The 13,877-nt window shown below is 43.2% G+C and overlaps 1 protein-coding gene across 1 annotated transcript in view; it reads right to left on the reverse strand.

The window, feature by feature from the left end:
• The window catches only part of MLH1 (mutL homolog 1), a 2,895,606-nt gene that overhangs the window by 934,480 nt on the left and 1,947,249 nt on the right, over positions 1–13,877 (reverse strand). The window contains exon 14 of the mRNA XM_044064896.1: positions 12,127–12,235. Coding sequence (XP_043920831.1) covers positions 12,127–12,235 — 109 coding nt within the window. The remainder of the gene's footprint in view (positions 1–12,126; positions 12,236–13,877) is intronic.

Genomic DNA, 13,877 nt, shown 5'->3' on the forward strand with positions numbered 1-13,877 from the left:
AGATTCTAGACATAGCTATAGAAAGCTTTATGGTTGTCCTTGGAATCAGAGGCAATCTTGTTTTCATAGCTAGCGTTTAAGGATTTTATGAGGTATCTCAGTTTCTTACTGAGGCTGACCAGGGAGCTCCTCCACTCATGGGATTTTCCTCTCTTCTGCAACAGTTTCTTCTTTCTGCTGTAGAGTTTGTTTATAGCAGGGGACCACCAGATTGGCTTCCTTTTTTTGGAGGATAGCATCTTGGGTCTGTTAGGGATAGAACGATCCATGCACTAGTATAAGTGCTTATAGAGTGCACTTGTGTAGGATTCTGCAGTCATAGCTGCAGTGCATGTCTGTAGGGATGTTGTGAAGTTTGCCACTTCTGTCTTAAGAAGCATGAAGTGGCTTTGGAGAAACTTTTTACAGTGGTTTCCTTAATGGGGGGTGGGGGCGGGATGTGGATATCTATGGTGATTAGCTTATGGTTGGGTCTGACCAACATATGCTGGTAATGACTAGGTCTAGGATACTGTTGCCCCTGGTGGGGTGTGAATAAGTTGATCCAGGGCACTGGAGTTTATGAATTAAAGAAAGTGTTAATTGAAGGAGTTGTTACATGAGTAGTTTTCCCAGCTAATGGTGGGGTAGTTGAAATCGCCCATTATTAGGGTGTTTGGCAGGACCCTAATATTTTCCAGTATATCAAGAAAATAGGAGTGGGAGTCCTAGGGCATGGTGGGGGATCTGCACCAAGCTACATTTTGGATTGCAGTTTTGCCCAGAGTTAGTTGCAATTTGATAATTTCGGATACATTATGTTGGGCAACTAGCCTAGAGGTGTGGATATCCTTAATGAATATGGACACACCTCCTCCTCTGGTGTTCCAGTCCAGGTTAGATGGCCGAAAGGTATGGTATGAGTTATAGCCTGGTAATGCAGGGGTGCTCTCCGGAGCCTTGAACCAGGTTTTAGTCACAGCACAGATATTGATGTTCTCCATTTTGAGGAGTGCCTCGAGTGAGTGCATTTTGAGGTTTAGACTTCTAGTGTTGAGTAGCATTACCCTCAGTTTTTGTTTGCCTGTACCTGCTATGGTGGTGGGTTTGTCATTTGGACCTTGCCTAAAAAAGGCACTATAGGGGCAGCGAGAGCCTTAGCCAGCATCTGGAATCCCAGGGGTGACAGGTGCAGGCCATCTCTGGCAAACCATCATGGCCTGTTGACCATGTCATCCCAGATACTGGCTCCCCTTAGAATGACACAAGAAGTTTATCCAATTTCTGAAGTTAATCATTTTGTCCTTGCACTGTGGCATCATTCTGGCAACATAGGATGCTACTCAGGGCTAGGGTCATACCTGCCTGGATTACAAGGTCGGAGAGCTCTTCCATGTCTCCCTTCATGTAGTCCAGGGAGGTACGTCTCAGGTCATTCACACCAACATGGAAAATGACTGAGTCATATTGTACTACTTGTGAAGTGACCTGAGTGCGTGGGTTATCTGGCGGATCCTGGCACCCGACAGGCAGCTGACAGTAACTTTCTCCTCGTCTAGTCTGGTGAGTGGAACATCAGTGTGCCTGACTATAGAGTCACCTATGACTAATGTGTTGGGTATGATGTTTTGCCTTATGGGCTGTGGTTGAGCTGCACATTGAATCTGTGGGTTATGTGTCTTTTGGGTTGTGTTGAGGGGTGGAGGTTGCTTACGTTTCTGCCTTGGAGGTCTCTGTTGTTTGGGCAGATTATTATTGAGAGCTTCCGCGAATGTTTTTGTGTATCTAGGTGTGGGTTTTTGTGGTGTAGGTTTAGTGGGTCTATGTGACGAGTGTGGTGTGGTGCAAGTGTTTACCTTCTCCTCTTGACTGACACATTCAGTCATGGGTTGAGAGAGCTTTGCTTCCAGTTTGGCTAGATAAATGCAACTCTCACAGGTTGTAGTGTTGGGTGGTAGGAGGAGAGGGTTGTCGCTGTACATGAGACAACTGCTACATTGCCCCAAGGTGCCTATATTCATCAGGTAGACATGGGAAAACACCGGGAGCTGCCCCTTGGACATGCCTGGGTAAGAGAACACCAGGAGCTGCCCCTTGGACATGCCTGGGTAAGAAAACACCAGGAGCTGCCCCTTGGACATGCCTGGGTATCACTATTTTCCTCTAGACAAGTGAAGGAACCAAGTACTGGAGCTGTTTTTCTCTAAGCAACTGACGAAGATAAGTACAAAAAAACTGTTAACCTCTAAGTAATGAGGAAGGTTGAGTGCTGTAGTAAATTGTGGTTTACTTAGTGCTTACAACAGTTCTGAACCAGTGCTTAGCATGAAAAAGCAGACTGAAGTGCTAAAATTAAAAATCTGGCTAGTTCTGAGGAAAAAACTGAAGAGCAGACTTTATGGCACCTGGAATAGTTTAACCCTAGCTAAACGGCATGATGCACAAACACGGGTTTTTAACTGAGAAAGTTGAAAGGGTTAGAAATTAACCCAAAAGGCCAATAAAAAGAAGTTATGTCTTACCATAACGTTCCATCTGTATTGTTGATCCTCGTTCAGTCATTACGCATGGGTTATCGGTTCCGACCTCGGAACCGAGCCGGCCATTTTCCAAGCTCGAGTCAGCTTCAAGCTCTCGAGCTAAACTCTTACCCACAATCCCCCTCTCCCTGTTATCTCAGATTGAGTTTGCAAGTCAAAGAAGGTAGAGGCTACCTCTGGTCAAATAACCTAAAAGAACCGGATGGTGAGATCCACTGGAAACCACAGGAGGGGAAAGGAGGGAGGGTCGTAGTGACTGAACGAGGATCAACAATACAGATGGAACGTTATGGTAAGACATAACTTCTTTATCTGACATTGTTAATCCTCGTTCATTCCTTACGCATAGGACAGAGTCCTCAACCATCTCTATTCCTGGGAGGCTCTCATGGAAGGACATTCCTGAGCACCATAGAACCGAAAGATGTTCTTCCCCTGGAGGCCAAGTCCAATTTGTAATGATGAAGGTATGAGGCGTAGCCCAAGTTGCAGCTGCACAGATGTCATGTAAGGAAGCTCTGGCATGGAAGGCAGTAGAAGTTGCCACTGACCTTGTTGAATGAGATTTCATGGTAGTAGGCAACAAAATATTGCGTTGTGTATAAATGAAGGTCACACAGTCCTTCAACCATCTAGCTAATGTGACCTTAGCAACAGCAGATCCTAATCTAGGTCCAGAAAAAGCCAAAAATAACTGGTCAGATGTACAAAAGGGCCTAGTTCTGTTTAAGTAAAAACAAATTTGCCTGTGGATATCTAGGGTATGTAGGAAATACTCTCCTCTGTTTGAATGACTAGGAAGGAAAACTGGCAATTCAATGGCTTGATTAATGGACATTTCAGAAGTCACTTTAGGCAGAAAAGCTGGATTAGTTCTCAGAGATACACTATATATCTATGAAAAATCAAGTAAGGACTCTTGATACATAGAGCTCGAAGCTCAGAAATACGTCTGGCAGAAGTAATGGCGACCAAAACAAGGTTTTCCATGCCAAATACTTGAGGTCGCAAGAAGAGGCAGGTTCAAAAGGTGGCACTGTCAGAGCTTGTAAAACTAATGATAAATCCCATGGTTGAATAGGTTCTCTAAAAGGTGGCTTCAGATGATTCACACCTTTTATGAAGGTCTTGCACAACTTGTGGGACATAAGAGAAGAATCTTGTACATCCCCATGAACATTAGAAATTGCAGCCAAATGAACTCTAATGGTAGAGGCTGATAGACTCGACTGAAAGAGGTTGGCCAGATAGTCTAGTATTATCGACATTGGTGCTGAGAAGGGATCTACTTGTTTATCTTTCAGCCAACAGGTAAATCTTTTCCACTTGCTCAGATAAGTAATTCTAGTGGAACACTTATGAGATGCAATGAGAGTATCACGTACTTGTAAAGAAAGATCATTCTGCCTGACAATCAAGGGAATTGGAGTAGCCAAGCCGTGAGCTTCAGGCTGTTCAAGCTGGGATGAATCAGGTTCTGTGGATGTGAGATCAACTCTGGGGTTGGATGGGGAATCCATGGTCGATCTAGTAGGTGAGGTCAAAGGAAGGGGAACCAAATCTGTCGAGGCCAATATGGTGCAATGAGGATCACCTTGCTCTTCAACCGATGGGCTTTCTTCAGAAACTGTGGAAAAGCATAAAGAAAACCCGAGGGCCAATCATGGACTAGAGTGTCCCTGGGTGACTGTCCCAGAGGGGAATCAGGGTGAAGTAGTTGCTGCATTTGTAGTTGGTTGGGGATGCAAAGAGGTCGCAGCAAGGACGGACCCAGCGTTGGAAGATCTCCACCGCTATCAAAGGATTCAGGGACCACTCGTGAGGTTGAAGAATGCACCTGCTGAGTCTGCCTGCTATCACGTTGGAACTCCCGGGAATGTGCGTTGCTAGAAGAAAACGGTTGGTAGCCATCGCCCATTGCCATATTCTCACGGCCTCTTGACAAAGGGGGTAAGATTTGGTTCCACCTTGCTTGCTGATGTACCAGACCACCGCCATGTTGTCTGATTGAATCGCAATTGTCCCAGACGGCAGCAGGGGATGGAATGCTTGCAACGCCAGAAGCACCGCCCTCAGCTCTAGAACGTTTATATGCAGATGGGCCTCCAGTTCGAACCAAGTGCCTTGGACTGTCTGTCCCTGACATAGCCTCCCCACCCCATCAGGGAGGCGTCCATGGTCACTGTGGCCTTGGGTTGCTGCGGGGAAAAGGGCAAGACCATTGTGACAGACTGTGTGCCATCCACCAATTTAAATCCTGTTTGCACCTCTGGGTTACTCGAATCATGGCTGAAAGGGGATGCCAAAAAGGATACCATTGGGTAAGCAGTAGCCATTGTAGAAGCCTCATGTGAAACCTGACCAGGGGAACAATGGTGATGGAGGCTGCCATGGAACCCAACAGCTGTAGAACTGAGTGAGCCGTGGATTTATCCATTGAAAGGATTGGACTCAGTTGTTGCTTTATCCTTAGAATTCTGTGCTCTGGAATAGCAACTCTGCAGTTTTTTGTGTCCAAGATAACCCCTATGAATTCTGTCGACTGAGATGGGGTGAGATTGGAATTTTGTCAGTTTATGGTTATGCCTAGTATTTCAGCAGCGAGGAGAGAGTATGCCAGGGCTTTTTCGAGTAGATGTCTGGTGGGGGTGGAAATGAGACAGTCGTCTAGGTATGGAAACACCTGGAATCCTTGAAGTCGCAAGTGAGCTGTGACAACTGCCATGCACTTTGTGAACACTCTGGGGGCTGTAGAGAGTCCGAAGGACATACTCTGAACTGGTAGTGACTGGCTCCTGCACGGAAGCGCAGAAATCTTCTTGATGGCCTGTCCACTTTTATGTGGTAGTACGCATCTTGAAGATCTATCGAGCACATCCAATCGCCTTTTTTCACAAGCGGGAGGATAGACTGTATTGTGACCATCCGGAATATTTGTACTCTCACAAACTTGTTCAATACACTGAGATCCAAAATTGGTCTCCAGTCCCCGGTTTTCTTTGGCACCAAAAATAGTTTTGAGTAGAATCCGAATCCTATCTGGTCTGGAGGGACTATTTGGATGACTCTCTTTCTTAGCAGCTTTTCTATCTCTTGTGCTGCTGCTTCCCTTTGACTGGGTGGAATGTTGGGAAGTTTTTTTGAAGGGGCGGGACAAAGATCGAAGGGGATATGATAACCTCTGGTTATAATCCTTTGTATCCAAGAATTGGTGGTCATGGTTAGCCAGGCAGAATGGTACAAGGAGAAACGTCCCCCAACCACCTCCAGAGGAAAGGAGTTGGGCCGCTCTTCAGGAGCGCTGGTAGGATTGACCAGGGAAAGAATCCCTGGAACTCTGGTTACGCAGACCCCCTCTGCCCCAAAAGGAGCGTCTTCCCTGTGAGTTTCCCCCTCTGCCTCTAGGGGAGAACTCAGCCTGTGTGTCACGGAAAGGACCCTGAGATTTCTTGAACCATATCTTCCCACTCTCTTGGTTTCGGGAGAAAGCACGTTGAGGGGAAGAATAACGGACACCTACGACAGAAAGGGTCTTACCATCCTGTTCACATCTGGCCAGTGTGCTTTTAACTTTGGGCCCAAACAATAAGGAGGCCTCAATGGGAGCGTTAAGAAAGGAAGCCTTAAAGGGTTCTGCAAAATTGCACAAGCACATCCAGGCGTGTCGTCTCAAGACCGCAGCTGAACCTGGTGCTCTAGCTGCTCCTTCTGATGCATGAGATATCAATCGCATAAAGGAGTTAGATACTGATTCAATGGTGGCCAGCTGAGAGGCCACTTTGTCACGGAACTCATCAGACACGGCACCAGCCAAGGTTTTAGAGAGCTCAGAAATCAGATCCTTTGAAGCCTGGTAAAGTGTGCCATATAATTCAGGGACCTGATAGTAAATGTCGCTGAAGCAAAGGTGTGCTTCCCTATCCTGTCCAGGGCCCAGGACTCTTTGTTAGGCAGATGGACAGTCTGACTTTCTTCTTCTGCCAGATCCTTTTTTGTTGCGGCCGTCACCACCAAAGCATCCACAGGAAGACCTTTGGCCCAATGGGGATCCGAAGCAGGAGGGGACAAAATCTTATCTGGCCTCCGGTGAATAGCTTTGATGGTATCAGGAGCCTTCCAAGCACACTGCATGATGAGTCGGACAAGTTCATCGGCAGGTGGAGTAACCCAGGCGGTAGGGGGCCGGGTGCGAAAGGCCTGCAGGAACACAGATTCCTCAGAGGTCGGATTAGAGGACTGCCAGTCACCTCTCTGTTTCAGGATTTCGAGGATATCACCAAAGGATACCTCAGAGGGTGACCGGGGGATCCTTCCCCCTCATCGAAATCTGTGTCTTCAGTGAGGGACTCCTCTGTGGAGTCCATGTGCTTCTTCTTACACAAACTTTTCCGGTGGACCTCCTCAGCGGGAGAAGCTGGGGAAGACAGCGGAAAAGGGGATTCCTGCGGGAATATTTCTTGAGGCCCTTGCACCCGGTGTCCACTAGGTGCGACTTGTGAAACCAGTGTACCAGAGGAGGGCGGAGGTATAGACAGTCCAGTATCTCTAGCAGCAGCGAAAGCCTTCTCCATCAGTTCGAAAGCTGGTCCACCTGAAGCGGAGTGCATGTCTAGGACAGGGGTCACCCCTCCCCTAAGTGGCTCAGCCTGCCGACCCGGAGTCCCTGGATGGCTGTGGAGCAGCAAACTATGTGTGTCACAACTGACATCCTGGGTCATAGCAAAACTTTCCTGCCACAAAGGCAACTGCGGTTCCTTAGTGAGATCCATAAAGGGGACTGCAGAAGGGGAAGACTGTGCTATATCCATGGACTTCAAAGGCAATGAAGGAGGAGAATAATAAGGGGTCTTTGGAGACGGGTGATCACCTCCCAAGGAAGGATAGTTCCTGAGGGGTGGGATACCTCTGGCCAAGAGCACCTGATCCACAAGACGTAACACATCATGTTCGGAAAGGCTTCTAGTGGACCTCACGGAGACTGAGGGAGAAACAGGCCTGTCCTCAGAAGAGGCAAACTCTGTGCCCATCTTACCCGTCCGCACCGAGGACAACGGTGCCGAGAGAGACTGGACTACGGGTGTCTCCACCGAAGAAGTTATCGGTGCCGAGGTCATGGTCTGTACCGACACAGAGATCGGTGCCAAAGTGGTTGTCGGTACTGAAGCTGGAACCGACAAAACTGGAGTCAACAATAAAGACGTCTGTTCCGAGGAAGATCTTGGAGCCGATGAGGTCAAGGTCTGCACCGACTGAACGGTCGGTGCCGATACAGTGGTAATAGTCTGAACCGAGGAGCCCCTCGGTGCCAATATAGTGAAGGCTGCAGGAGAAGACGGAGCCGAGATCACTAATGGAGCCGAAGGCCTCAGTGCCGAGGGTCTAGGCACCGAAAGCACTGGGGCTGACTGAGTGAGCTCCGGAGCCAAAACTTTAGCCTTTTTAGGTTTTGGTTGGCGGGAGTCCCCAGCCGAGGACGAAGGCAAAGATTTAGCGTTGGTAGGAACATCCAAGATTTTCTTATGGGCTCTAGGACGGGTTGAGGCCTCCGACCCAGAAATAGCCTCTGAAAAGGGAGATTTAAGGAGTCCCTTCAGTAACAGCTTGTTTTTCCTTTCCAACAAGGTTCTATTCGAAAAGTTCTCACAAACAGTACAGGGTGGATCAACAGACAAGTGGGATGCCCCCACACAATAAACGCACAAAGAGTGTGCATCAGAAGTAGGTAGTTTGTGTCCACAATCGGAACACCGCTTAAACCCCAGACTACCTTTCTTATCTGCCATGACAGCAAATTAATTAAAAGAAGAGGTACCAGCAATGGTACAAGAGAATACCCGAAGGTATGAGAAAAAGGGGAAGGATTACCAACGATGGTAAAGAAAGAATACCTTGCGGTAAAAGTGGTAAAGAAAAGAGCAGAATAACCTAAGGAATATATGTACGATAGATGTGATAGAGTAAGAGACAATGAAATATAAACTTTTCTGACAGAAAAGTAATCTGAAAGATTATTAAACAACAAATAACTGTACTTAGCTCAAGAGAAGTAGCTTGACATGACCGAATGGCAACACGGCAAACGAAATCTGAGGTAACAGGGAGAGGATGATTGTGGGTAATAGTTTAGCTCGAGAGTTTGAAGCTGATGCGAGCTTGGAAAATGGCTGGCTCAGTTCCGAGGTCGGAACCGATACCCCATGCGTAAGGAATGAACGAGGATTAACAATATCAGATGGTTAATCTCAGAGCTGGAAACCACTCCTCTTGCGACACATAGGCTGCTCTAATGCTTACCATCTCACTGATAAGCAGAAAGACCTCCCACTACCACAACAAGGTCTGGACCACTCAGAAACACAGACTAAAGTCCTGAAACAAGCAGATCTGGGATCCGGACTATTCTAGTATAGGAAAGTATGAGAAACAAGTAGTACAGATGGTATTTTTTTGTTTTTTTAATAAATTAAGCAGCAAAAAGCAATTTAAACAGTAGAAATGCACAGAAAAGGCTGTCGCTCAAGTGTGATGCTTACAGTACTAAATGCAGTTTAAATGTTTACTTTTAAGCAAATAAATCAAGTGCACACACAGTAAAACAATTTAACAGTAAAATGCAGCAGAAATACAACAGAACCACACTAAAAATGTCTTTTTAACGTGCGATTAAGCTAAAACTCTTAAGAGAAAGCCAAAAAGTGTCTCCTTCTCGCTTCTGGTGCTGTAGTAGTCTTCAGGATGCCCAAACAGGATCCGCCGAGCTAAAACAAGTGCAAACCCGCGCAAACATGGGTTTTTAACTCAGAAAGTTGAAAGGGATAGAAATTAGCCCAAAACGGCCAATAAGTTTATTTCAGAGCTGAAAACCACTCCTCTTGTGACAGATAGGCTGTTCTAATGCATACCACTTGCATTGATAAGCAGAAAGACCTCCCACTACCACAACAAGGTCTGTACCACTCAGAAACACAGACTAAAGTCCTGAAACCAGCAGATCTGGGACTCAGAATATTCTAGTATAGGAAAGGGCAGGAAATGAGCAGTACAAGTACTATTTTTTTTAAGAAACTGAGAAGTAAAAAGCAATTTAAACAGTAGAAATGAACAGAAAAGGCTGTCACGTGTGTGTGATGCCTACAGTGCTAAATGGAGTTTACATTTTAACTTTTAAGCAAATAAATCAAGTGCACACACAGTAAATGATTTAACAGTAAAATGCACTAGAAATACAACAGAACTACAGTAAAAACAGCTTTTTAAAGTGGTTTGTTCAAGTTGTTTCCTTATAATTGTGCTTTTTAAAGTGTGATTAAGCCAAAAAAAAAGTTACTTAGATCAGCAAAAAAGTCTCTCCTCCTCATTTCTGGTGCTGTAACAGTCTGAAGGATGCCCAAACAGGATCCGCTGAGCTAAAACACACACACACACACACACACACATGTATATATATATATATATATAGATATATATATATATATATATATATATATATATATATATAGATATATGTGTATGCGCGCACACACTGGTGAGTGTGGCTATGATCCAAATAAAATTTAATAGATTATTAATCTTCTCTTCACTCAAGCCCCTTTCACACTTTAAAAGAACCTTCACAAAGTCCATCAAAACTGTAAAAAATTTATCTTACTATCTAGACTTGTGGTACAAATTTTATGTGCTCTGTGTATCCCCACCAGCAAAAAAGCAGGTTAAGTTACATAAACACCTACTGAAAATTAATACAACAGACTACAAGCAAACACATTAGCCCATGTCCACATTGACTCATTATCAACTTTCAGGAAAGTCAGGCAAGTTGCACAATCACATCATCATTTGATACATTAAACCATTTTCCTTAATTTATTTTCTCTTAGTCAAAACAAAACCATACACAATTCATCTGGCTAAAAACTCACATGATATATGCTCTGTGAGTTGTTTCAGAAATATCCTTGTCTCCAGCATCATAAAACAGTGAAAACTCACAACACCACCTGGCCAACTCACATCACAGAGTACTTGCTAATTCCACATACCTCTCACTGTTTACAAAGGCTTCTTTTCCACAACACTAATACAAACATGAATCACTTACAGTCAATTATCATTATAGTGAAACCTTCACATATATATTCTATTTCCATATTCCATTTTCCCCACCAAAATCAACAAATCATATCTTAAGGTTCTAATGACTGACCCAAAAGAAACTGTGCAACAACCTCACCAGATATCCAACACAGCCTGCAACAAAGAATTGGACCCTCCACAAAATTCAATACCTACATTAGGGAGAAATAAATTGTCAAATGAAAAACATAATTTTATGCTTCAATGGAAATTGTGACAGTCTTGGGAATAAGGCATATTTTCAGTCATAATGCATATACATGTAATAAGGACAGCAGAACACACAGCATGTGGGTTACAGTTAGAAAAAATAATGTATATTCAGTTTTAAATCAAACATGAAAAGAACACTTAGAAATACTGTAGTTAAAAATATATAAATGCGTATTTAGTTCTCAATCACAATTATGAAACCACTTCTACACTTACAGATATGTAAACACAACAGTTTGCATCATATTTAGAAAATGTGCGAGACTTTCACTTAAGTTAAAAACATATCTTAAAAACAATGCCCATTAACATTTACAATTAAACACCCAGAAACAAAGTTCAAAATTAGCCCTCTGTTTTCAAGTGTGTTAGCCACTGCATGTGCCCATGTTTAATATGAAAAGAATGTTTTTTAGAATTATCCCAATAATGTGTCTGTCAAGTCCACTGACTATCTTCCAAAAGATTCTTGGAAACGGTCTTAACAATGAATCACTTTTTTCAATTATTTGTTGGACCCCACCTCTTGATATCCAACAGCTTCCTCAATTTTAAAAATGCTAGCATTCCCAAAATTTCTACAGCTATGGTTCCCATTTCATACACTTTTTAATACTGTCTCATCAATTATCTCAACTACTAAATGAGTTAGTGTAAATGTTACTTTCTATCTATTCTCAAAATAAACTTCATTTTATAGCCAATTTACCACATACTTTACAAAAGAAAAGGAAATTATGTTTTTCTCATGAAGCCCTATGGGACTTTCACAACACTTTATTTTGAATTTTGCACAACTTTGTGAAAAGCTTATGAAATCTATACAATCTAGAGACTAAACTGTTTAGAAGATACTTTCACATCCAAATAAACAACAAAACTTAGAGTTGGTGAGTTCATTTTTTAAAAGTAAATAAAACAAATCGCCTAAATGCTGTCTGTGCTGTATGCAGAAGATGTCAACCTGTAAAAGTGGATACCAAACTCGTGCCAGTAGGGAACAGCTGATGTTACTGTATGGTGACAAGCATGCTAATGATTTCAGGGAAGGAGAAGATCAAAACATGAAACATAGAAGTTTGCAAACAGTAAATTTAATAAAAAGGACTAAGATGGTGTGAAAAGTGACTCACAGAGTTCTAATTATGTCTGCAAATACAAGATTAAAACAGTTTTGCTGTCACTTTCTTTTTTTCCAGTTCCCTGCATGTCTGCACCCTCAGTATTAACTATCATTACTTCACAGGTAAAGATTACTAACCTGAGATTAGTGGTGTTAATCAAATAGAGCTTTGTTTGACACTGAATTAATGCCCACTGAGGATTGATACAGCCAACAAATGAGTGGTTGCGTATCATCTCTTGCAGTCCTGCAATCAAAATATATACATCTACATTAAGTGATGCAGTTACAAAACACTTTTCAGCTAATACATTTACTCAACATCAGTGAGAACAAACATTTCCACGTTTAACTTAAATACAAATTACTGGGCTTTTTTTGTTAGGTTAGTCATTAAAAACATAAGAGACTTCCTTTGTAAGCAGTCAGAAATAACACAACATAACAGGTAATATAATATTCTTCCACACAAACTTCATAAACTAGGACTCAACACCACTGCTATATCATGGTTTCATAGCTACCTCCAAAATAGAGCTCGTGGCAAAAAAAAAAAAAGTTATCTTCTTACCATAATGTTCCATCTGTGTTGTTGACCTTCATTCAATCATGATGGATGGGTTTCGGTTCCATCCTAGGAACCGACTCAGACGATATAACAAGCTTGCACCAGCCAAAAACTCTCGAGCTAAGATTACACATAGTGCCCCTCTCCTAATCTCCTCAGATCGAGTTTGCCCGCAAGGATAATAAAATGGAGGCTTTGTCTTAGCAAATGTCCTAACATGTAACCAGGACCAAATACGAACCTCCAGGAGTCTTTTGGAGGGGGCTGGTGGGTGGGTGTCATGAATGAATGAAGAACAACACCACAGATGGAACATTATGGTAAGAACATAACTTCTTTATCTGATGTTGGTAATCTCCATTCATTCGTGACGGATGGGATAGAGTCCCTAGCTACCTTATGTCCCGTGAGGCCCTATGGAAAGATATTCCTGAGCACCACTGAGCCAAAGGATGCTCTCCCCCTGGAAACCAACTCCAAATTGTAATGAGTGATAAAGGTATGCGGGGTAGCCCAAGTGATTGCTGTGCAAATGTCATCTATAGAAGCTCTTGAATGAAAAGCCACCGAAGTAGCAACTGATCTGGTTGAATGAGCTTTGATTTTGGTAGTTAAACTTATTTGGTTTTGTTGATAGACAAAAGAGATGCGGTCTCTCAACAATTGTGCCAAAGTGACTTTGGTAACTGATTTTCCCAACTTGGGTCCTGAAAAGGACAGAAACAATTGGTCAGATTCACAGAAAGACTTAGTCCTGTCTAAGTAGAAACGCAGTTGTCTATGTACATCTAATAAATGCAGTGTTCTCCTTTATTAGAAAAATTTGGGAATATCACTGGTAGGTCTATAGATCGACCGATATTTAACTCCGAGACAACCTTGGGTAGAAAAGAGGGGTTAGTCCGAAGAGAAACTCTCTCTTTGTGGAAAACTATATAAGGGCATTTTACGCACAAGGCCTGTAATTCTGATATTCTCCTCGTCGAGGTAATGGCTACCAAGAATAAAGTCTTCCAAGACAAGAATTTTATATCACAAGTGGCAGTAGGCTCAAAGGGATGATGAGTCAAAGTTTGTAGAACCAGTGTTAAATTCTAAGGTTCAACTGGCTCTTTGAAGAGCCGTTTTATACAGGATTCCTTTCAAAAAAGTTTTATAGGGATTGTGCGATATTAATGAGGAATCTTGGAAACCATTATGAAAGTTTGAGATAGCTTCTAAATGGACCCTGATCGGAGAAGATGAACCTCCTGAATGGAGTAAAGCTGATAAATACACCGACACAAAACTAATGGGAGCTAGGAAAGGATCCAGTCCCTTC

This window comes from Protopterus annectens, chromosome 3.part0, assembly GCF_019279795.1.
Source record: "Protopterus annectens isolate FY-2018-M chromosome 3.part0, PAN1.0, whole genome shotgun sequence".
Classification (NCBI taxonomy): Eukaryota; Metazoa; Chordata; order Ceratodontiformes; family Protopteridae; genus Protopterus; species Protopterus annectens.